Raw genomic sequence first — 25,994 nt, forward strand, 5'->3', positions numbered from 1 at the left:
ACTGTAGAGAGCCTTTAATAGCACAAATTTTAGAGTTTCTTAATTGGAAATTTGTGTTCTTTAACCCTTCTGTGGTATCCTCTGGAACCGTGCCCAGAAGGTGTCATGGACTCTGAATTCTTAAAGCTCTCTTTGAAAAGTTCTTTTCACATCCTTTCCTTAATTTTCCTGTGGGCCTCTCGAGTAGATGCTCTTTTTTTTTCTCTCTCTCACTTCAGGTACTTGGGGTGGGGTAGGTGTCCTTTTTCTGTTTTGCAGCTTTCAAGCCATTTCTCTTCCTTCTCTAGGTCATGCCATCAGACTTGACAATACACTGATCCCTTCTGACATTTACTGATCTCATAGTCATTCTCTGTCCTTCATTGGTGACTTTGACTCTGGTCTCTAGTCAGGACTGCATTCGTGATGACTCTGGCATCCATAGGCGTGATCTGTCTGAGTCCTGGGCCCTCTCAGTTCCTTGATGCCTTATTTCTTAATGATCTTTTCCCCCATTCCACCTTAGCCATCCCTCTCCCTCCCCACAGATCATGCTGTCTACTCTTGTGGTCATACCTTCACCTTATTACGGGTTACCTCTGAAGAGCTCTACCTCAAACATCCCACTCTGATCTGATAGCTGACCTGCTCTAATGCTCCCATGCCAACAGTTCTTTGGTTCCATTGGGACTTTCATGTTGTGAACCTTGCCACTTTTACTATCCATCATTGCTCCAGCTTCTAGTCAGTGGTCCATCATTATTTTACAAACACTTTTAACTCTGTAACCCTCCTGTTGATTGTACTCACCTGGCAAAGTGTTGACTCTAGTTAAACCATTTGTTTAACCATGCCTAAACCCAAGCAACCGTACATCACTAGTGTTAAACACACTACTGTGTGGACAGGTTGCCCTTCACATTTATGACATCACATCTCGGATGGGTACTCAGCACCAACCCAACATTCTGTAAGATACTCCTTTTCCTGCTCTCCAGTTGGGTAGCTTCATTCCCTTCAAATATCCTACAGCCCTCACCCATAGCACATGAACTTGTTTGAAACCTGGCTGAGAAGTAGAAGTCAGACAAGAATCTCCTCATCTTCTCCCCACTAGATAGCCAAACTTGTTTCTGTATCCACATTTGCTGATTTTATCTCTTGTTAATTGGAGCAAGACAAGCAGCCAAATGATCAATATGCCAAAAGATCATTTTGCTTAATAACCAACCCATTGCATCTATTAATTTTCCAAAGCTAGTATCGTTAACTGTGAAGTCTGTAGCAGTTGATGCTGAATGGGCTGACAACTGCCAGAGTTGGGCATGGCTGTAGTTGACTGTTTTTTACTTTTCCTTCCTGGTAGCCATGTTAAGGAATGTTGTTAGAAGTGAGTGATAAGCATACCTTAGTCTTTAAATCTACTTAAGAAAAGGACAAAATCTCAAATACATTCATTATAAATACAGAATTGCTGAAGAAGGATTCCGAGCAACCATATCAAAATAAAACCTGTCCTTTGGGTTATTTAATAGCTTAAAAACACAGTTTTCTTTAAAAATTAAAAGAGCCAAGGAAAAAAAAATTTAAAGAGCTCAGGACCACCTGGGTGGCTCAGTTGGTTAAACGGCCAGCTTTTTATTTCAAAGGTCATAATCTCAGGGTTGTGAGGTGGTGAGATAGAGTCCTGAGTTGGGCTCCTGTGCTCAGCAGTGAGTCTGCTTGAGATTTTCTGTCTCCCTCTGGCCTCTCTGCCCTGCCCAGTGCTGGTGTGTGCTCACTCCCTCGCACATGAGCTCTCTCCAAAATAAATAAATAGATCTTTAAGATAAAAATTAAAAGAGCTCTTTGAAATACTTGAAATAGTTTCATCAGGTATGAAATGCTGAATTTGAAAATAATAATTAGTAGAAATTCAATTAAGGCTGAAAGGCCATTTGAGGATTTAATAGAAGAATATTAAAAATGGTTTCAATTTGAAGAAAATAGAAAAGGACATTTGGAGCTATAACTTGAAATTTGAGGTTTTTGACTTTATAAGCAGCACTAACACTCCCCTTGTAGTGATGTTTCCTTGGGAATTATGCCTTCCCTGTCCATTACCTGTCAGTTTTCCCCTCTCCTTGGCCATATGCAAAACACTACTATTTCCCCTCCTGCTTGTCTCAGACTTATACTCTTCTAAGTCTTCCTCATCTCAGACAATAGCAGCACTTCCCACAGATTTACTCTGGCCAAAAAAGGATGGATTTTTTAAACGTCCATTGCCATGTAATACAGACTGAAAGTGTGCATGTGGTACAGGTACATCATGTTACCTGTTCACAAATGGAATACTTGTGTCTAGCCTATACCCACACCAGTACCCCACACATCCCCCTCAAGGTTCTCCCCGTCTTCTTTGAGAGAAACCACTATCCTGACTTCTGATGCACAGATGGCCATATTATGAACATTTAAGTGTTTTCAAATAAATGATTTCATTTTAATAACTTTTTAATAATGCATGTGTATATATGTACTGTGATGATTGAATCCAGTGGTTCTCAAAGTATACTGTGAGAACCCTGGAGGGGGTCCCTGAGACCCCTTCAGGGAGTCCCTAAGGTCAAAACTACTTCTCACAGTAATCTTAAGATGTTATTTACCTTTCCATCATGCTTACATTTCACGTTGCTGAGTAAAAGCAGTGGTGGGAAAGGTGCTGGTGCCTTAGCATAAATCCAGGCAGTGGCACCAGATGATGGTGGCCACCGCATTGTGCATCAGCACACACTCGAAGCTCCAAATAAAGAGTCCATTTCACTTAAGAATGCTCTTGATGAAGCAGTAAAAGTCATTTATTTTTATTAAATCCTTTTATTACAAGGTTTTTAAAAATAACCTGAATGGCAAGATGGGAAGGATTTGTACAACACTTGTGTTGCATACTAATACATGATGTTTGTCTCCAAGAAAACCAATTGTATAATTAACTGGCCACTTTTTTCTTAAAACACCATTTTTACTTGAAATAATAACATGGTTATTCAGACTTGGATATTTGGCAGATATTCTCTCAAGGATGAATAAGTTGAGCTTGTCACTCTAGGGAAAAGAGTAGATAAAATTTTGTTGCCTCAATCTGATAAAATTCCAACTTTCAAGTGAAAATCAGAATTTTAGAAAGCTATGCCCATCACCGTGAAATTGACAACTTAAGCTTAGACGGCTTTGCTGATGAGTTTGGTGGTGATATTTGCAAATGTGATTTTTAAAATACTATCAACATTTGTAAGATCTATGTAACTTGGTAAACCATGTTTTGCAAATAACCGATGCCTGTACATATAAAATAGTGCACAAATAAAAGATCCATTCAAAGTGCAAGATAAATCAATAAATTTAATATAACAGTATAAAAAAGTTGTTGATTTCAGATTCCACATTACAACAGATCTTTAAGAAGCCACCGGTTTTTGAAGTTTTTTTTTTTTTTTTTTTTTTTTTTTTTTTAATTTATGTATTCATGAGAGACACAGAGAGAAGCAGACTCCATGCAGGGAGCCCAATATGGGACTCAATCCCAGGACTCTGGGATCACGACCTAAGCCAAAGGCGTACATTATCACTGAGCCACCCAGGAGCCCGGTTTTTAAGGTTTAATATAATATCAAGGAATATTCATGGAAACGCTATTTAAATATTTCTCCCTTTTCCAATTATATCTCTGTGTGAGGCTGCATTTTCTTCATATGCTTTAACCAAAACAAATTTTTTTTTAAGATTTTATTTATTCATGAGAGACAGAGAGAGAGAGAGAGAGAGGCAGAGACACAGGCAGAGGGAGAAGCAGGCTCCATGAAGGGAGCCTGATGTGGGACTCGGTCCAGGGACCCCAGGATCATGCCCTGAGCCAAAGGCAGACGCTAACCACTGACCCACCCAGGGGTACCAACGAAAACAATGTATTGCAGAAGATTGAATTCGGCAGATGTGAAGATCCAGCTGTCTTCTGTTGAGCTAGACATTAAAGATACTTGCAGGGATCCCTGGGTGGCTCAGCGGTTGAGCGACTGCCTTTGGCTCAGGGTGTGATCCTGGAGTTCCGGGATCGAGTCCCACATCAGGCTCCCTGCATGGAGCCTGCTTTTCCTCTGCCTGTGTCTCTGCCTCTGTCTCATTCTATATGTCATGAATAAATAAATAAAATCTTTAAAAAAATAATATAAAAATTTTAAGAAGATACTTGCAAAAATGTAAAATAATGCCATGCTTTCTGCTATTTTTTTGCTTTAGAAAGTAACAATTATCTTTTGTAAAGATATGATAATGTTAATATGTCATGATTTTATTTTTTGATGAACAGATGAACACTTTAAAATTTTCTCATTCTTAATTTCTGATAATGGTAGGCATTAATAAATGTAATCTATAAAAAAAGCTCTCTAGGGTTCTCTGTAATTTTTAAGTCTAAGCCTATCCTGAGATTAAAAAGTTTGAGACCTACTGATTTAATCATCTCATATTAATAGATTTTTTTTTTTAAGATTTTTTTATTTATTCATGAGAGACACAGAGAGAGAGGCAGAGACGCAGGCACAGGGAGAAGCAGGCTCCATGCAGGGAGCCTGATGTGGGACTCGATCCCGGGACTCCAGGATCACGCCCTGGGCCAAAGGCAGACACTAAACTGCTGAGCCACCCAGGGATCCCCGCCCCCCTCTTTTTTTAAAATTTTGTTTATTTATTCATGAGAGACACAGAGAGAGAGAGAGAGAGAGAGAGAGAGAGACACAGGCAGAGGGAGAAGCAGGCCCGATGCAGGGAGCCCGACGTGGGACTCGATCCTGGGTCTCGAGGATCACACCCTGGACTGCAGGAGGCGTTAAACCGCTGTGCCACCAGGGCTGCGCATTAATAGATTTTAAAGTTGAGTCCATTTTTTTACCATTACAGACATTACTGCAATGTACTTTTTTTTCCTCATGCTTATGATTATTTCTGTAGGATAAATTCCTAGAATTTATAAATTCCTAGAATTTCCCAGAAGTAGAATTTGTAGAATTTGCTGTGTCAAATGACAGGCACATTTTTATGTTTAGAAAAATTGGGAAAATTGGGATGCCTTGGTGGCTCAGCGATTGAGTATCTGCCTTTGGCTCAGGCCTGATCCCGGGGTCCTGGGATTGAGTCTCACATTGAGGTCCCTGCAGGGAGCCTGCTTCTCCCTCTGCCTGTGTCTTTGCCTCTCTCTCTCTGTGTCTCTCAAGAATAAATAAATAAAATCTTTTAAAAAAGAAAGTTGGTAAATTGCCTTCTACTGTAGTTGTGCTATTGTTCCCATAGATGTATAGTAATTAGCATTGCCAATCTCATAGATTTTAAAATGATATTATATTTTAAAAACTTTTGCACTTTTCAGAAATCAGTGAAATGAGACATCTTATATGTTTTTCTTCTGCAAATTGCTTATAAATGGATTTGTCCTTTTTTGATGTGTTATGACCATCTTTTTCTTAACTGATTTCAAAGAGCTCTTTGGAAAAAATAGCTTCTGATAGTCATGTTAGTGCTGCAAATAATTTTCTCCATTTCCTGTAATTTTATGAGATTTTTAAATGTCAAAGAGATTTTTTTTTTCATTTTGCCATATTTATTCATCTTTTCCTTTGTGGCTTTTGAGTTTTATGTCCTACATAGGCCTCACCTATTCCAAATTATAAAAATACTTAATCTATATTTTCTTTTCCTGATTGATTATTTTTAACCAGTTTAAATTAAACCCAGTCTAGAAATGTGGCAGCTCAATTTTGGTGCTAATCTAAATAGGATCTGTAATTGCATGTAATGGGAACTTGAATAATTTCAAATTTAAGATGATAAATTCACAGATATGCTGCATCTCACACCCCTGCGTAACCCCTGATACTGATACTTCTTCTGTCTGCTGTTTTTCTCTAGTTGAGGAAACGTGTGAAGCTTGAAGGAAAAGAACTAGAAGAATACTTAGAAAAAGAGAAACTAAAGAAAGAGGCAGCAAAAAAACTTGAGCAGTCAAAAGAGTGAGTTATTTTCAGATAGATTAGGAGTTTATATGTAAATTATATGTAAATAAGAGACTCCTTGACTGTAGGGAGCAAACAGGGTCGCTGGAGGGGAGGCGGGGATGGGGATGGGGTAACTGGGTAATGGGCATTAAGGAGAGCATGTGATGGAATGAGCACTGGGTATGATACGCAACTGATGAATCACTAAATTGTACCCTGAACCTAATAATATACTATATGTTAACTAACTTGAATTTAAATTTTAAAAAAATTTAAATTTTCTGTTGACTTCACGATTTTTGTTACATTTTTAACTGGTGCTAGAATGCCAACTTCTTTCAGTGCTAATTTTTTGTTTTGTTTTTTTAAAAAATCAAATTTATTTTTAAAGAGATTGTTTTTAAATGACTTATTTTATATGTATTTCTAATTTCTTGTTCTTGTTCCTCCCTTATGTGGATATATTGCCACATGGTATCATCTTCCCTTCTCTAAAGAAATTCCTTTGATTTTTGTTTCATGGATTACATATCTGCAGGCAATAACCTCCATCAGATTTTTCTGTGTTTTTTTTTATTTTTTTCAGTCTGGCAAATATCTTTTTCTTTTTTTCTTTTTTCTCTTTTTCTATTTGTATTTGAATGACATTTTTACTAAGGATACAGATCAGCAATTTACAGACTTCATTGTTTCTGGCAGGGAGTTTCAGACAATGCTGTCATTGTTTCCTTTGTCCCTCTATAGTATGTGTTTTTCTCCATTGATTATAACATGATGTACCTTAGTGTGTTGTGTTATTTAAAATATTTTTTGAGTATAGTTGACACTTTCAGTGCTAGTGTTAATATGCATTTATTAACTAGCAGTTAATGCTATTTTACAAAATTATAAATTTAATTATTATTGTTGAATTAATTCAAAAATAGTGTTGTAAATATTAATTCAAAATATTGGGACTTTATGACCTTTATCTGTTCCACAATCCTTTTAGGGCAGACATAGATTCCAGTGATGAGAGTGATGTTGAGGAAGACATTGACCAGCCATCAGCTCATAAGATGAAGCATGACCTGATGATGAAAGGTGAAGGTAGTCGGAAAGGAAGTTTCTTCAAACAGGCTAAAAAGTCTTACCCTATGTTTCCTGCCCCAGAAGAAAGAATTAAATGGGATGAATATGGAGAAATTATCAAGTATGTGAACAAAACAAGTTTTTCTTTCTTTCAGTTTAGACTGTGTATTTTGTGAATAACTCAGTGTATCATTAGAACTCAATAAATTTGGCCTTTTTGATCATGTTGTGTACTTCGATAGTTTCTGAGTACCGCACTTTGAAAAATACAGAGGACTTGTGTAGTTTGAAACAAAAAGAAAGTTTAGAGGAATACCTAAAGAATTAGTATTAAAGGCAAACTAGCAGTTTTATTACCTAGGTATGTGAAAAGTTTAAAAAGATGAACAAGACTTCCTCCATTTAAAGAGAGGGTAAGGTGGACACCTGGGTGGGTGGATTAGTTGGTTGAGCCTTTGAGTCTTGATTTTTGGCTCGAGTCTTGATCCTAAGATCAAGATTTCTGCTTGAAATTCTGTCTCTCTCCCGACCGCCCCACTCACTCAAGCACTATCTTTCTCTCTCTCTTTCTCTCCCCCACTCCCCCACTCTTAAGTAAATAATTCTAAAAAAAAGAGAAAGAGGGCAAGGAACATGCATTGGAGAACAACACAGGATAAAGAGAATTTTTGATGGATGATGATGTGTGAAGTTTGGGAAATGTGTTATATTTCAAGCAGTGTTGGACAAGGGTTTTGGTTACGAGAGGAATATGAGATAGCATGGGTAGAACCATGGGAGATCTACCAGCTCTACATGCACTATTGGAAAAAACAACTGAAATCACATGTTCTAATCCAATTTTGAAAACACTATTAACCTGTGTGCAGATTGTTCAGGGCCCCGTGGCTTTCCAGCTGAATGTCAGATGCTGTAGCACAGTGCACGGTGTCTCACGCTGTTTGGTGTCTCCCTAGTTTTCTGTGATGCCGACGTGCGCTCTCTGTTCTAGTGGTACCATCCTTATTGCAGCCTCCTTCTATGCGACTTTTCCACGTCAGGCGCTTGCATATGTTCATCCCTCAGCTTTGTTCTGTCTTCCTGTCCCAGGTCTCTGTGCTGCCAAAGTGGGTGTTACAAACTGCTGGAAACCTTTCCTGTGTTTCTTGCTTACCACCCCAACACAGTCTGGGTCCCTCACTTGTACTTCCTTTGTTCCTTGGTAATGCTTTCTTGAGCATATAGTGGATTTTAGGTCATTCTGGAATTTAATGAGCAAAGTTTCCACTGTTTGTGTGGCCCTCTAAAATAGTAGAGAGGAAAAATAACAATATAAATAGCGTTGGTGAGTTTATGTACCATTCCACTTAATTAGTGTCCAGTCTGTTCAGCATGTGAACAGAGTTCTTTAGCTTCAATTTCCTTATCTGAAGAGTGGGGATAAGAATGAAATGAGGTTGTGTTTTTAAGACATTTAACATAGAATTTGGTGACTCATGACTTCTAGGAGATGCACTTTGAGTGCTTCCTGCTATACTGCTGTTCTGTGGATCATAGATGGTGAAGTTGAACTCCAGGTTCTGAGAAACTGCTGTACAGTCTAGGTGTTGGGTAACAGAGGCCTGCATTCCCAGAGACCAGTGGGAGTGGGTTTGGGCATGTGGCATAGATAATTACAGGAGGCGAGAAAGAATATTCTTATTTTTTACTTTTTTTTCTTTCTCTTTTTTTTTTTTTTTTAATTTACTTATTTTAGAGAAAGAGAGAGAACCTGGGAGTGGGGAAGGGCAGAGGGAGAGTATCTCAAGCAGACTTTGCGGTGAGTGTGAGAGCCCAACGCTAAGCTTGATCTCACAACCCCAAGATCATGGCCTGAACTAAAACCAATAGTCAGATGCTCAACCAGCTGACCCACCCAGGCACCCCTGTTCTTTAATTTTAACATACAACTCTCTCTGATAGGGGAAGTAAAGATGGGAACATAGACGCATTCATACTTTGTTGAAATAAAGGCAAATGCCTTTGAGGGAGCTCATTATTTTGTATCTTAGTCTACTTGGTAATGTGCCAATGGAGAGTCATATGCTTTCTTTGGGCACAGATGGAGTAACCAGGGCCCTTCAGGAAATCAAAAGAGGTCCGAGATTTATAAGACTGGGAGTTGGGAAGAGAAACCACAGAAACTGAGAGAAAGAATGATTCAAACAAATGCAGGGCCAGGTTGTAAAAGTACTTGTGATAGCCACGAAGATCTTTTTTTCTTTTTTTTTTTTTTTTAATAATAACTTTATTTTTTATTGGTGTTCAATTTGCCAACATACGGAATAACACCCAGTGCTCATCCTGTCAAGTGCACCCCTCAGTGCCCGCCACCCAGTCACCCCCACCCCCCGCCCTCCTCCCCTTCCACCACCCCTAGTTCGTTTCCCAGAGTTAGGAGTCTCTCATGTTCTGTCTCCCTTTCTGATATTTCCTACCCATTTCTTCTCCCTTCCCCTCTATTCCCTTTCACTATTATTTATATTCCCCAAATGAATGAGAACATACACTGTTTGTCCTTCTCCGATTGACTTACTTCACTCAGCATAATACCCTCCAGTTCCATCCACGTTGAAGCAAATGGTGGGTATTTGTCGTTTCTAATGGCTGAGTAATATTCCTTTGTATACAAAGACCACATCTTCTTTATCCATTCATCTTTCAGTGGACACCGAGGCTCCTTCCACAGTTTGGCTATTGTGGACATTGCTGCTAGAAACATCGGGGTGCAGGTGTCCCTAGCCATGAAGATCTTCCAGTGGTCTGTCTAGGCCTCTTTCCTAGCCCACACAGCATGTTTTACAGAGCATTCCTCAGTGGTCAGGAAAACAGAATATACACAGTCATTTGGTAATCGGTGTTATAAAGTTGCATTAGCTTTGGATCAATTGTGTATTTAAATCTTGAGAGATGTGAGGAGTCTAAAATTTGTGCCATCTACTAGTTATATATATTATATAATATTAGTTTGCCATTAGCACTTCTAATTAGAGACTTATTATTTAGACCAGAAGATTTCTTAGTTCCAGAACTCCAAGCGACTGAAGAAGAGAAAAGCAAATTAGAATCTGGCTTGACAAATGGAGATGAACCCATGGATCAGGACTTATCTGATGTTCCTACCAAGTGTATTTCTACAACAGAGTCTATTGAAATAAAGTAAGTGCTTTTTGTTGCATTTTGAAACTAAATTCTAAGATAAAATTTTAAGAACTTGAATTACATAATTTTTCATTGTTTCAGAAGTGAAAATTCTGAATATCTAGTAAGTTTGTACTTTTAAAATTTAATTTCTTTTTCTGTGCAAAGACTTATAAAGTATGGTGGCATTTTGTTTTCATTAATAGTATTTGAATGCCAGTGTGTTTGAATTGGTGGTGAGGTGGGGTTTAAACTTCAAATTGGGGGATCCCTGGGTGGCTCAGCAGTTTAGCGCTGCCTTCGGCCCAGGGTGTGATCCAGGAAACCCAGGATCAAGTCCCGTATCAGGCTCCCTGCATGGAGCCTGCTTCTTCCTCTGCCTGTATCTCTGCCTCTCTCTCTCTCTCTCTCTCTGTGTGTGTGTGTGTGTCTCTCATGAAAAAATAAAAATAAATAAAATCTTTAAAAAAAACAAAACAACTTCAAATTGTACATTTATATGAAGAAACATTCTGGCCTTTTTAGTAAGTCTGGTAGCATGTGAACTTGTGCAGTTCACAAGTTTAATTTTTCTAAGTGTTTCATAAACTATACTCCTTATCTCTAGTGTCCTTATGTCTTAAAAATGTTACTACAATCAGAAGTAGTTAATAAACCTTTTTTTCATTTGGTGCAGTTAATAACGCCAGAAAATCATCATTCTGGATGGATTTTTTTTTTTAAATCATTAGAGAACAAAGTGGTTTGTCTAGTGATATCATTTAGCATATATTTTGGAGTACACCTAATATCTAAATAATGCTTATTATCAGTATCACAAAATTCTCTCTAGAATGGCTGTATTAGTTTATATTTTCCCTAACAAGAGCAGAAGGCTTCTTTCATCCCTGTTTCCTTACCAGTGTTTGGCATTATCTAACTCTTCAGCATTTTCCAGTACAGAGTAACATATCACTGTTTAAATTTGTCTTACTGTGATTATTATCTTCAAATGCTTGTTACTTTTTTTTTCTGTGAAGTCCACGTGCATGGCCTTTGTGCATTTTTCTGTAGCAGTTGCTGCTGTTTTGTTATTGATTTGCAGGGGATCATTGTATATTTTGGATATTAGCCCTGGTTGGTTACAGACAATGCAGATATCTTCTCCCATTCTGTTACCTGTTTATAAGAGTTGTCCATGGTCTACTTTAAAAAAAAAAAATCTTTAATTTTGATGTAATGAAATAATAAAATGTTTTCCATTATGGTTTTAGAATTGTGTATAGAGAAGTCTCTCCCTGTCCATGGTCACAGACATAATTCGTACGTTTTATTCTATTATATTTTAAGTCTTCACATTCTCTCTTATGGCTTCAGCTCAACCTGCTGTTATATATGGCATTAGAACAGGATCCAGTTTTACTTTTCTTTATATAGTGAGCTATTTTTTTCTAATAGCTATTGAGTAATCCATAATCCTTCCCATTCAAATACTTATTAACAATATAATATGCGTATTCCTCAAATCCTTATTTTACATATTCTATGCATTTCTTTCCTGATGATAAAAGCCATTAATAACCTAGTTTTGGAGTTAACTTATCAGAAAAGTAACCTTGAATAATCCTGTCTAATTACAGAGCCAGAGTTACTTACATAGACTATGAAGGACGCTCTGATGGAGATTCCATTAAAAAGATCATTAATCAGATGAAACCACGACAGTTAATCATTGTCCATGGACCACCAGAGGCCAGTCAGGATCTCGCAGAGTGCTGTCGTGCATTTGGTGGGAAAGATATTAAAGTGTACATGCCAAAGCTACATGAAACAGTGGATGCCACTAGTGAAACTCATATCTACCAGGTAAGTGTGTTGGCATCTGAAGCCACACAGAAATAAACACTTTTTGTTGCAGATTAGGACAGGTAGGGATCCCTAGGTGGCGCAGCGGTTTGGCGCCTGCCTTCGGCCTAGGGCGCGATCCTGGAGACCCGGGATCGAATCCCACATCGGGCTCCCAGTGCATGGAGCCTGCTTCTCCCTCTGCCTGTGTCTCTGCCTCTCTCTCTCTCTCTCTCTCTCTCTGTGACTATCATAAATAAATAAAAAATAAATAAATAAAAGTGATATAAATATATACTATATAAAAAAAAAAAAAAAAAAAAGGACAGGTACACATTAGGAATATAGTGGTGAGTGAGACCCATACGGTCCCTTGTCTTCATAGATCTTACGGTCTGTGGGGCTTTAACAAGGAAAGAGCATTTATCACATTGTTAGACCTCCAGTAGAGAAAATACAGTATGTTGTGGGTGTATAAAGAGTGAGACCCCCAACCCAGATTTGGAAGTTTAGACAAGATGTCCCAAAGTACGCAATAACTAAGCTGAATTCTAACATGTTTAGATGGGTCATCAGGGTGGCATAGAGAGTGGGAGAGAGAGAGAAAGGGTATTCCAGGCAGAGGGAACAAGATTTGCAGAAGTATGAAGGGGAGAAGAATAGGGAGTATTCAAGAATTCAAAAGTTTTATAAAAATTCACTGATGTCAAGGGTCTATTCCTAATTGAAAAAAATGGAAGCAGGTATAAAAAATAGGAGTAGCACAGAGGAGAGATTAGCTTTTATCTGATAGTGGGAGATGATAGCAGTTAAAGCAGGAGTGATATCTAGATTTGGTCGGAATTCACCAGGCAGCAAAGTTATTCTGGGCAGAACGAGAGGAAGTAGCATTCCAAGAATATGGATGTGTGAAATTCATGGTGATGGAGGAAGCAGTAACTCAGTACTCCTGAAGAGCACCAACCTTAGAATCATCTGGGGGAGGTTTGGGGGTGACAGGGGGACTCCATGCTCTGGATTTAGTCTCATCAGTTTTGTTAGAGTCGCTGGAGGTGGGACCTTAGCATCAACATATATTTTAAGAAATTGCCATGTGGGGCAGACCGGGTGGCTCAGCGGTTTAGCGCCGCCTTCAGCCCAGGGTGTGATCCTGGAGTCCCAGGATCGAGTCCCACGTCGTGCTCCCTGCATGGAGCCTGCTTCTCCCTCTGCCTGTGTCTCTGCCTCTCTCTCTCCTCTCTCTCTCTCTCATGAATAAATAAATAAAATCTTTAACAAAAAGAAAAAAGAAAAAAAAGAAATTGCCATGTGATCCCAATGTGCAGTCAAGGGTTAAGAATCTTTTTTCTTTACTTTTTTTTTTTTTTTTTTTTTAAGATTTTATTTATTCATGAGAGACATACAGAGAAAGGCAGAGACACAGGCAAAGGGAGAAGCAGGCTCCATGCAGGGAGCCCAATGTGGAACTCAATCCCAGGACCCTGGGATCATGTCCTGAGCCAAAGGCAGACACTCAACTGCTGAACCACCTCGGGGCCCCGGGTTAAGAACCTTTTGGAAAGCAGACAGCAGTCCTCATGATCTCACAGGTCACTAGGTCTTTACCATTCGCAGTGAGGATCAGATGAGTGCAAGATTTTCGAATCTTAATACACATTACCAGAGTCAGGAAATGATAGCTGTTTGTATTTTGTTGTCAATTTATATTTCGTGGACTCCCATCTCTCTCCCTCCCCTTTGCATTGTGTCTAGGTGAGATTGAAAGATTCACTCGTCAGCTCCCTTCAGTTTTGTAAGGCAAAAGATGCTGAATTAGCTTGGATAGACGGTGTCTTGGACATGAGAGTTTCCAAAGTGGACACAGGAGTTATTTTAGAAGAAGGAGAACTGAAGGATGATGGAGAAGACTCCGAAATGCAAGTGGACGCTCCTTCGGATTCCAGCGTTATAGCACAACAGAAGGCCATGAAGAGTCTGTTTGGGGATGATGAGAAAGAGACAGGTGAAGAAAGCGAGATCATTCCAACCTTGGAACCATTGCCTCCCCACGAGGTAAAAAAAAAAAAAAGCATGTGCTTTTTGTGCATTTGTCATCCTTTGGATTTTTCTTTTGTTTTTAACTCTTTAAATTATGTATCCTATGTAGACGAATTTTGGAGTTTTAGAAAAAAGATTATTTACAATATGGCTGTGTGCATGCAGGAGCGTGTGTTTATATCCTGGACTGCAAGGGAATGATAACAATTACAGGAAATATTTAGCAAATATCATAAGATATATTATTGTTTTATGATTTATTTTTTCAGTATTTAAATATTGATTGTGAGGATTACATCACATACCTACTTCCAGTTAGGAGATTTATAGTTTTTTAAGACTGAAACTCTTGTACTCCATTTTTGTACATTGTTAGCTCAGCTGAAATCACTTTCGGTTTTGATACAGGTAAGAATCTTTTATAAAGTATAGGTATAATTTTAATCTAGTATTTACATGTTCTCAGGAGATACTCTTTTAGCAAAGATTTCAGGTAATTAACTTACAACAGTGTTAAAACTGTGTAGTAAGAGTCCTGTGTGCATGTCAGAGGACTCTAGACTTTCTGTGTAGTAAGGAGTAGAGAGCCGACCTCTGTCATTGGATTCCTCTCTAGTAATACTCTTGAGATTGGGGGAGGAAAAAGAATCTTTTTTTCTCTCTGCTAAAGCTAGTAAGCTTCACGGCAATTTCCAAGTAGCAGCAATAGGTGGAACCGCTTATTTTTCTGATTCTAAAACCCCTGGCATCCACTGCATTCACTCTAAGGGAGAAGGGAAGGTGAAAGTGGGATCAGGGGAGGACTCCCCTGAGAATTCCCTAAGTGAAGGAGTTGGATCTGGAAAATGAATTTTTTGGTTCAGTTCTGCCTACTGGCACTCTCCTTGACCCCCTCAGGCAAGTGGGTGAGTGAAGAGCATAACATCACCAAATCTCCCTGTTACTGTGAGCTATGACTAATAAAAACTGATGGGAAACTTGGGCTTTGTAATGTTAAATAATGAGGTAAAATTCAGAATAGCAACTCAGAATGTGATTTACAGCCTTGATAGGATCCCTTAGAGGTCTTCAGGGAATGATAGAAAATATCTTAGAGATGTGTTACTGCACTTTATTCAGTACAACTGTATGTGTGGTGTCTTATTTGAAGTTCTTCTTTCCCCTTTATCCTTGTTTAAGGTTCCTGGACATCAGTCAGTTTTTATGAACGAACCAAGACTGTCAGACTTCAAACAAGTTCTTTTACGGGAGGGGATTCAAGCTGAATTTGTAGGAGGTGTGCTTGTTTGCAACAATCAAGTAGCGGTCCGTAGAGTAAGTGTGGTTTTTTTCTTTGTTTTGTTTTGTCTTTAGGATTTTATTTATTTATTCCTGAGAGACACAGAGAGAGAGAGGCAGAGAACAGGCAGAGGGAGAAGCAGGCTCCATGCAGGGAGCCTGACGTGGGATTCGATCCTGGGTCTCTGGGATCACGCCCTGGGCTGAAGGCGGTGCTAAACCTCTGAGCCACGTGGGCTGCCCGTAAATGTGTTTTTAATAAGGGGCAAAGTGAACAAATATTTCCTTCTGATGTGTTGCCATTTTGACTTCTGTGATTCTTGATCAGTAATTTCACAAACTGGAGACCGTAATTTATATTCATAATGATGACCTTAAAGGCTTATAAAAGTGACTCTTAAAGAAATAATGTATAATTTTACTGTAAATTTTTATTACTTGAATCTTGACATTTACATATCTATGTAAAATTCATGACTTGAATGTAATATCCTTATTTTGTGCTGAGCAACCCATTTCCAGACCAATCATCAAATAGTCGAGTTAATATATCTTGTTTATTATGTCTGCATATTAATAGCAAATATACTAAAGTTTGTTTTTTGTTTTTGTTTTTGTTTTTTACTTTCTAGACGGAAACTGGACGCATTGGATTAGAAGGCTGCCTTTGTCAAGATTTTTATAGGATAAGAGACCTTTTATATGAACAGTATGCCATTGTGTAAAGGACATGATGTCAGGAAGTATCTGTTTGACCTTTCTAAGAAAAAAGCGTTCTTATTCTAAGCTTTTGCTTTTTTGTCTTGTAACATACAGAAAGAATTGCCAGAAAAATTTAACATGCATTCGATTTTTTAAAAAATGTAAATAGAGTCCATTTTGCTAATGCTCAAATGAGCACTCCACATTTTAGCTTTCAGAGTGATAGAGATCCTAACAAGTGTGCAGGCCCAAGAATCGAAGGTGATTGGTTTTCTCTACAGACCCCTTGTTCTAGAAGGGCTTTTTACTTGAATAAAACAATGCAACTTAGCAAACCAGCTCATGGCCTTAGAGAAACATGTTTGCATGTTGTGAATTCTTGCAAACAGTTTCTTAAATTTTCTGGAATGAAAAGTGAGAATTATTGAGAAAAGATGTGCTATGTAAAAAAAAAAAAAAAAAAAAAAAACTGAAGATACAGTTTTTTGAGGCCCGTGTGTTTAAAAAAGAAAAAACAAAGAGTATGTGCTCTAACTCTTCTTTTGAATTCTGATATGCAGTTGTCTTCACACATATCTCCTTACCCTACCTGTATTTCCCAGTTATTCAATCTAGTGGAAGGTGGTACATATTTCGTTCAGAAATCAATTTTTATTTCTCCTATTACTTTACCAAGATTTTGTTGTTCAGGTTGAATTACAACAACTAACATCATTTGAATATATGTAGTGCAAAAGAACTCCTGCTATTTTAGTCTTAAGGATTCTGTATACATGTTAGATACATCTTAGCTATCGCTAGGTTACTTCATTGAGAACTGTTTAGTGCTTTGTTTTTAAGGAAACAAATGTTGAACCTTATATTTTTATAAGGTGATAGTATAATTGAATCAAAAGGTGTAAATGTTTTCATCTCTTAGGCTTGCTCCCTCCTAAGGTTGCAGAAGCAATGGTTGGATTTTATACACCTTACTACAAAAATAATACTGAAGTTGTATAAGGTCATCCTTTCTGTGTTCCTGTCTTTCTTGGGGCTAGCGGCCCAAATACAGTATAAACCACTTGTGTTTAAGAGTAAAAACTGAATATATGCAATTTTCATTGAACTTAAAAATGAGAATCATGTTGCCCTATTATAATCTTGGATGCTTGTCTAGTGTGTAGCTTGATCATGGCAGTCCTTGATCTTTATTTCTCAAGTAATTAAGCCCTCTTTTTAATGCTTAGCATTTTTAGAAGGATCATTCCTGTTTAACTTATATGGAACTATACATAGTATAGTACTACCCAGTGATATCAGACTAGAATTAATATTTTATTCTCTTTCAAAGTTTATAAAGAATTTGTTGTGGATTATAGTGCTAATGCAAAGTTTCAGTCTTCTGATAGCAAAAATCAGATATGCAGAACACCATTACAGAAGGTGACGATAAAGAGTATGTTTTCTTTGTAGAGCTTTGAAAAAATTCAACTTAAAATCCTGTTACTGAAAAGAGTAAGCCTGGAATCCTATTTATATTCCAGGGGAAAGAAAGTCTGCATTTGTTATATGGCTTGAAGCATCTGGTTATACAGATTACATTGCGATACTGATATTGAAAAATTATTTCTCACTTAGCCTTTTTATTGTCCTATGAACAGGAATTAAATTTTAAAGTGCTGCTTGAAGATGGCTGTGCTAACTAATGTCATTGCAAGAGCAATACTTTGTCCTGTTTATTGATGGCAGGATTACTAAAATTTCTAAAATGAAGACATTTCTTTAGCCTTAGTTACTTAAAAATATACATTTAAAAAAGGCTATAAAATAAATCATGAACTCAGAGGAACTTTCAGATTTTGTTTAGAGGCAAAATAAATACAAGTGGACCATCAGCTGATTATAAATAATTTGGTCAAAAAAATTTATTGTAGTATTTGTTACAATGAATTATAAATGTCAAGTATTGTTGAAAATTATTGTTTTTATGAACCAGTAGGTGGTCTGAAATAGAAGTGAGGAAATCAATTTTCTAAGAGGGCCTTTTTAAAAAAAATTTGAAATTCATATACCATAAAATTCACTCTTTTAAAGTATATAATTCATTAGCTTTTAGTATATTTAAAGTAGTGCAACCATTACCACTCTCATTCCAGAATATTTTCATCCCCCCAAAAAGACACTCTGCCAATTAGCAGTTATTTTCCATTCCCTTCACCCCAGTCCCAAGCAACCATCAATCTATTTTCTGTCTATATGGATTTGCCTATTCTGAATATTTCATAAAAATGAAATCATACAATATGTGGCCTTTTGTGTCTGACTTCTTTCACTTAGTATGATATTTTCAAGATCCATTGATACTGTAGCATGTGTCAGCACTCTTTATGTGGTTGAATAATATTCCAGTGTGTGTATATACCACATTTTGTTTATCCACTCATCAGTTGATAGACATTTGGGTTTTTTCAATTTTTGTCTAGTATAAATGATGCTGCCATGAACATTCCTATACAAGTTTTTTGTGTGAATGTAGGTTTTCAGTTTTGGGGGAACATATTCCTAAGAGGAGAATTGCTGGATAATACAATAACTCTTTTGAGAAACTGTCAGTTTTCCAAACCTTATTTCCAAAGTGCCAATGCTATATTACATTCCCACTAGCAGGATGTGAGGATTCCAATTTCTGCACATCCTTGGCAACACTTGTTTCCTACCCTATTTTTTATTTTAATCGTCCTAGTGTGTGTGAAGAGGTATTTCATGGTTTTGATTTGCATTTTCTTAATGACTAATGATGTTGAGCATCTTTTCTGTACTTATTGGCCATTGTATTCTGTTCAGATTCTCTGCCTGTTTTTTAGTTGAATTATTTATCTTTTTTGTTGTTGAATTAATAACATTTTCTTAATACAGTTTGGATACTTAAATCCTTATCAGATAAGTGACTTGCAGACATTTTCTCCCATTCTGATTTTCACTGTCTTGATTGTGTCCCTTGAGCCACACACACAAAAATTTTTTTTTAATTTTTTTTAAGATTTTATTCATTTATTAATTTTTTTTAAGATCTTATTCATTTAGACAGAGAGAGAGAGGCAGAGACACAGGCAGAGGGAGAAGCAGGCTCCATGCAGGGAGCCCGACGTAGGACTTGATCCCAGGTCTCCAGGATCAGGCCCTGAGCTGAAGGTGGCGCTAAACCGCTGAGCCACCCAGGCTGCCCCACAAAAATTTTTAATTTTGGTAAACTGTGATTATGGTTTTTTTCTTTTGGTTCCATGTGCTATTGGTGTTATATCTTAGAAACCATTGCTTTATCCAAGGTCACAAAGATTTATACCTGTTTTTTTCCTATGAGTTTTATAATTTAAACTCTTGCATTGAAGTCTTATAGTCATTTTGAGTTAATTTTTTATATATGGTGTGAGGTAGGGGTCCAATTTCATTCTTTTGCATGTGGCTACCTAGTTGTCCCAGCATCATTTGTTGAAAAGACCATTTCCTCATTAAATTATCACCTTTGTTGAAAATCAGTTGCTCATAAATGTATGAGTTTGTTCTTGGTCTCTCAGTTCTCATTGATTTATATGATATATCCTATGCCAATACCACAGTGTCTGGATAACTGTTAAAATTATGTTTTAAAATCAGCAAAGGTGAGTCCTCCCAACTTTATTCTTTCAAGATTGTTTTGTTTTTTCTGGTTCTCCTGCATGTCAGTGTGATTTTTAGAATCAGCTTATCAATGTCTGCAGAAAACCCATAGGGGAAAGAAAAAGTAGCTGAAATCTACAGCATGAAATCTTAACAAAGTTATGGCTGAGGAGTACTGGAATTCATCTAGTTCAGCTCGCTTATTTTAATACTGGGTGAATGGACCTCAGGTAAGGAAGGGATTTGCTTGAGAGCCTCATAGACCAGAGTGGGAGTGGGACCCAGCCTCATGAAATCCTTTCATTTGGTACCACATGAATGGATCTAGAATCCTTGTAGAATCCATTCAGCACTAAAATAAGTGTTGGACTAGATAAATTTCACAGCCCCTACCATAACATCAGGAGATGTTAAGACTGAATTTGGACTCTTTTTTGTATTCTGCACTGCTGTGATGATACTTTATGTTCACTTTGTTTCAGTGGACTAGTAGTTAGCAATTCAGTGATTGGGAGTTTGATTGTGTGGTGGTGGTTCCTTGTCACCCCACTCCCCTCTTATATTCATCCATTCAATGAACATAGAAGTGAAGATTTGGTGGGAACTACAGAAGGAACATTCAGATCTGCTCTCCTGAGCAGGGATCAAGGAGGATTATTTTTCTTCTCCTTTTGCCTGTCTCTTAACTGTGAACCACCTCAGTTGCATTTATGAGAAAATACCAAAAATTACCAAAAGTAAATCAACCCAGGACTTTACCCAACCAGGAGGTAAGGGTATCTTTGTTCTGTCCTTTCCCTCTTCCCCTGTCCTCTCCCAGTGTGCACACAGCTCGCTCGCTTTCTCTTTTTTTTTTCTGAGTGTTTTCATTTATTACTCAGGCCTCTTTCATTTTAGTTCTTGAAGTCAAAATACGATTTCAAGGAGCAAAATAGAAGTTTGGAGACTTAAATTTCTCTGCACTGTAGTTGAAGAGAACCAAAAGTATATGTGCTTTTTTTGTGGGAAGTTGTTAATTGGGTTCCATATGTCCTGCTCAGATTTTTGATACAGAGTGATACCGTCAAGTGGAGAATGTATGAAGGTTTCATAAAGGCTTACCCATTCATTTTCTGAGATTTTGTCAATTGTAATGTTCAATATCCAACTTATCATATTTCCTTTCTTTCCTCTGACAATTTTTTTTTTTAAGGCACTGCTAAATTGAACATTCACAACTAGTGAGGTCCTTCAAACAACTCTCTGTGGGAAGCTGTTTTTATTCCAAGGGTGCTGCCACTGTCCTGGTTTTTAATAATTTGGGAGCTCTCATTTCTCTTTAGATTCATTTACCAAGCTTATGAGGAATGTAAATGATTTTAGAAACAACTTGTGGTCTTGATCCAACATGACTTTATTACTTGACTCTAAATGATGGGAGAAAGAAGAAAAAGATTTAAAGTAACCTCTTTCTTCTTTTTTTAAAGATTATTTATTTATTCATGAGAGACACACACAGACAGAGGCAGAGGGAGAAGCAGGCTCCATGCAGGGAGCCTGATGTGGGACTGGATCCCAGGTCTCCAGGATCACGCCCTGGACTGAAGGCGGCGCTAAACCGCTGAGCCACCTGGGCTGCCCAAAGAGCCCTCTTCTAATAGATATTTGCTACTGTAGGAGATTTTTTTTTTATATTAAATGGTTATTTAATCCCAAACTATAATTAAAAGTAGAGTATACCAGAAATTGTAAAGATACTGTAATTTCCAACCTTATGTTGGTTCAGGTTAAATTTCATATTTAAATATCAGAGGACATAAGTCTAATGAGATTGTGTATAAATCCTTTATCAGTTATGAGAAAAAATTAAATGTACAGGACTCAAAATCTCAAGGTTTTTCAATATCATGTATGTGGGGTTTTTTTCAAGGAGATAAACTATTGCAGAAGAAAGAAGCAGGTTTAATGAAGATTCAGAATATACATTTTTAACTATTAAGTAGGATTTTATACCTAGATTATTGTCCATTAAGAAAAGCTTCTAACGCATTTATTTCAACTATTCTTTTGAATAGTTTTACCTGAGATAATGAAAGCATTAAGTAGAGATTTCTCCAGTAGTAGAAAAATTGGTGTAATAAATTTCTAATAGCTGAAAGACCACGTGTATCTATTTTATTATTTAAGTTATTTTAAAATAATTTTAAATGGATGGGAAATTTACAAGAATAATTTTAAAAACCCCATATATCCCTCTCCTGTTTTTTGTCCTGTTTACCTTATTCCCTCTATATATACATATTAATTTTTTAATTGTCTGATACTAAGTTGCAGGGATGATGTCCCATCAGTCCCCGACAGTACTTCCATCAAAATCAGGAAGACAATATTGATACAATTCTACCATTTAATTCACAAACCCCATTCAAATGCTACCATTTACTCTAAAAATGTCCTTAAAATAATCCTTTCCTCTTTGCTCCAAGGTCCTGTCCGCAGTGCAATACGCATTCTGTTAGGTTTTCCCTCCTGTTTTCCTCAATCTGGAGCTCTCCCTTGGTTTTTCCTTTTTTAATAAAGAATTTTTAAAGACCTTGATATTTTTGAAGAGTGCTGGCCAGTGACTTTGTAGACTGAGCCTTACACTGTATTTGTCTGATACCTCATGATTAGAATCAGGTTAGGAATTTTTGGCAGGAATACTGGAGAAGTGACGCTGTGTTCTATCAGGAGGTGCTTGGTGTTCGTTTTTGCTGCTACCAGTGATGTTAATTGTTGATAACTGGTTACGTCTGCAAGGTTTTTCCACTGTGAAGTTGGTATTTTGTACTTATTAATGTGGAATAAATGTCTTGTGGGTAGCTACTTTGGGACTGTATCAATATATATTTTTAAAGATTTTACGTATTTATTCATAAGAGATACAGAGAGAGAGAGGCAGAGACACAGGCAGAGGGAGAAGCAGGCTCCATGCAGGGAGCCTATTGCAGAACTCGATCCCGGGGCCCTGGGGTCACGCCCTGAACCAAAGGCAGATGCTCAACTTCTGAGTCACGTAGGCATCCCTCAGTATCTATATTCTGTACATTTTTATCCTCTGGTTCTAGCATCCATTGATGATTCTTATCTGAAACAGTCATTGCCAAACGGTGGCTTTCTGATTATACTCCTGCATCTACATGTAATTGGCATATTCTCGAGTCATACTTTCTCTTCCCCGTTTATTTATTTATTTGTATGCATGGAACATGGATTCTGTTTTATAATCTACAAACTATCACGATCTATTCTGATTTCTCCAGTTGCCCTAGATTTGGCTAGCAGGAACACTCAAGCTGGCCTCTGTGTTCTTTAACATGGTTCTCAGGTTCTTTTTTTTTTTTTTTTTAATTGTGTGAAAAAACAACATTAAATCATCCTAACCATCTTTAGGTGTACAGTTCAGCAGTGTTTAGTATATTCACGATGTTGCACTACAGAGGTCTCAACTTTTTTTAATCTTGCAACACTGAATCTCCATACCTACTAAAGCACTCACCCTCATCCCCTCCTCCCAGCCCTTTGTAACTACCTTTTCTACTTTTTTTTTCTGTGATTTTTTTTTTCTGTGATTTTTGACTGCTTTAGATTGAATGGAATCACACAGTATTTGTCCTTTTCATGAGTAGCTAGTTTCACTTAGCATAACATCCTCAGGGCTCATCCATACTGTAGAATGTGGCAGGATTTTCTTCCTTTTTATTTATTTTCTAAGAAGGTTTTCTTTCCTTTTTAAGGCTGCATATTTCATTGTGTGGATAATACCACATTTTCTTTATCCGTTTATCTGTCCGTGGACTTTTGGGTTGCTCCTGCCACTTTGCTATTGTGACTCATTCTGTGATGAACAGGAGTGTGCAAATACCTCTTTGAGATGCTGCTTTCAATTCTTTGGGACATGGATCCAGTGGGAATATTTTTAATTTTTGGAGGAACTTGCCATTTCCATAATGGCTCCATAATTGTTTTCCCCATGGTTCTTTGAGCACTTTCTTACATTTCAGCACAAGGTATTTCAGGTTCCATCTTCTATTATTCCTACCCTATCCTAGGATCAGATATTTCTCCAAAGAGTCCTATTTTAGTTTAGTGGAGAATGGTATTTTTTTTTCCTGTGTGTGTGTGTGTGTGTGTGTACGCACGCGCGTGTGCGTGCAAGAGAATTTTCAGCAGCCCAACTCAGGGCTTGATCTTACTACCCTGAGATCATGACCTGAGCCAAAATCAAGAGTTGGTTGCTTAAGCGACTGAGCCATCCAGGTGTCCCAGTGGAAAATGATATTTAGAAACCAGATCCGGGTGCTAGGTTACCCTCATTGCCACTGTGCTATCATTGCTACTAGGCCTTCTGAGCCAAGAGTGGGGAATAGATCCGTCTGTTCCTCGTTCATCCATCTCTGTATAGTAAAAACTGTAAGTGCACACATCTCCAATTCCATTCTTAGATGAGGTTTACTCTGGTTTCCTCCCTTTCCATATTTGTACCTCCTTTACTCTATAGTAAAAAAAATATAGGCTCCCGTAATCCTCAGTGTATTCATGTATTCCCTCTCTCTGGGATTAGCGAACCTCCTGACTGAGGGGCTAGCCACTTACCTCCAGGCCCCCTACCCTGGCTGCTGTGACTCGAGTGCCCTCCCATTCCCAATCCACGGCACACCTGCCAATTGAATGCCATGGTAGGTATTTTAAGTAGTAGGCTCCAGAGTGCTGTGCCATAGCTGACCTTGCCTTCCAGTTCCCACTGTGGTCTGGGTGTGAAACGGGCACAGGAACTGAAGGTTTCTCCATTGAATGGAACTGTTCAGTCCAGGCATTTGTCTTGGTTATTTTGTTACAATAGGTTCCTTTCTTAGTCTCTGCACTAGGTAAGCCAAAGTAATGACTGCAGTGGAGTGGGTCCATGGAGGAGAGCAGGAAAAGGAAGCAGGTGGCACCACAGCCTTGAGGGGGATGATGGGCATGGTGGGAGGACACCACCCCGTAGTGATCACACTCCAGAATGCCCTCTGCACTGAAACATTAGCAGTTAAAGATCTTTAGGTCTGCATTAAGATTATTTTATAACTGTCCTTGAAAAAAAAAAAAGCCTATCAATTCATCATTTGGATCATCTACCCCCTTAACTCTTAAGTGTTAGGAGTGTCAGGACCAAGTTCACTCTACTGAGCGCTGAGCTGTTCTTTTATGAAACAATCAGTTATTCAATCTTCACAGTCTGTAGTAGGAGGAATAATATTGTGCCCCTGGACAAACGATTCCTCAGTCAGCTCAGGCTGGAGTCCAGTTATGTAACAAACGTGGGAGCCTGTATAATAATTATTAGAACTTACTCGTACTTGTGGGGAAATAGAGTCTATGGCTATAATTATTTCTTTATATATATATATATATAATTTTTAATTGAAGTTCAATTTACCAACATATAGTACAACACCCAGTGCTCATCCCATCAAGTGCCCCTCTCGCCCATTTAGAGATTTGGCTCACCTAATGAGAATAATTGCTCAAGTGCTTACTTTACAAAAATAAATAACAGCCCCTAGCAAGAGTGCTTGACACAGAGTATTTTCCATGTACCAAATACTGTGCCAAGTACTTTACACGCATTGTCCCATTTAACCATCATGATTGTGGGCAGAATGGGCCCTGCTCCTACCCTGTAAGGACAATGAAGCTTAGGGTCTGTCCATAGTCCTCCGGCTCTTACAACAGGCACTGCGGTGTGTACAGGTGTTGGGTTAGTACCTCAGTTCTTCAGCTCTGAGCAAAAGAAATGCTGGCTCGCCTAGGAACAAGCAGGGTTTATGGGGACAAAAACCTCAGGTAGCTCTGAGGATCCAGGCAGGTGGCCCAGCAGCCTTTGAAGAGCCACCAAGGAAATAGCCCCTCCCCACACAATCATGCGGGTGGCCCTTCATTGCCTGGCTTTGTCCTCAGCGGACGCTGAGGCTCAGGTGGCACCTGGGTGGTCAGTCCCACCAAAGGTTCCACACAGGTAGGGACACTTCACCACTAGACTCCCAGGGTCTGTTTCCACAGGGTGAAAGACTGAAACCCGGCAAGCACCCCCTCCGGGGAGATGCGGTATTTAGGGGCATAGGCTCCGAAGATGGGGGCCTCTGATGCTGAGGGCAGTGCTTGGTGTGTTCGTGGGGCCCCGTTACTTAAAACACACAGGCACACTGCATTTTATTGTGCTTCACTCTGTTGCACTTTGCGGGTGCTGTGCGTTTTTACACAGTACGGTCTGTGGCAGCC

At 38.3% G+C, this 25,994-nt stretch overlaps 1 protein-coding gene across 4 annotated transcripts in view; it reads left to right on the forward strand.

Annotated features, from left to right (window-relative positions):
• Nucleotides 1-18,362, forward strand: part of CPSF2 (cleavage and polyadenylation specific factor 2) — a 34,206-nt gene extending 15,844 nt beyond the window's left edge. For 2 of the 4 annotated variants that reach the window (XM_072837789.1, XM_072837791.1), the window contains 8 exons: nucleotides 5,923-6,023; nucleotides 7,000-7,200; nucleotides 8,815-8,877; nucleotides 10,104-10,256; nucleotides 11,858-12,083; nucleotides 13,815-14,114; nucleotides 15,279-15,413; nucleotides 16,010-18,362. In XM_072837789.1, coding sequence (XP_072693890.1) covers nucleotides 5,923-6,023; nucleotides 7,000-7,200; nucleotides 8,815-8,877; nucleotides 10,104-10,256; nucleotides 11,858-12,083; nucleotides 13,815-14,114; nucleotides 15,279-15,413; nucleotides 16,010-16,102 — 1,272 coding nt within the window. In that variant the 3' untranslated portion in view covers nucleotides 16,103-18,362. The remainder of the gene's footprint in view (nucleotides 1-5,922; nucleotides 6,024-6,999; nucleotides 7,201-8,814; nucleotides 8,878-10,103; nucleotides 10,257-11,857; nucleotides 12,084-13,814; nucleotides 14,115-15,278; nucleotides 15,414-16,009) is intronic. The other 2 variants (XM_072837790.1, XM_072837792.1) reach the window with 1 other exon arrangement.
• Nucleotides 18,363-25,994: the final 7,632 nt, after the last annotated feature.

This window comes from Canis lupus, chromosome 9 (genome assembly GCF_048164855.1).
Source record: "Canis lupus baileyi chromosome 9, mCanLup2.hap1, whole genome shotgun sequence".
Classification (NCBI taxonomy): Eukaryota; Metazoa; Chordata; class Mammalia; order Carnivora; family Canidae; genus Canis; species Canis lupus.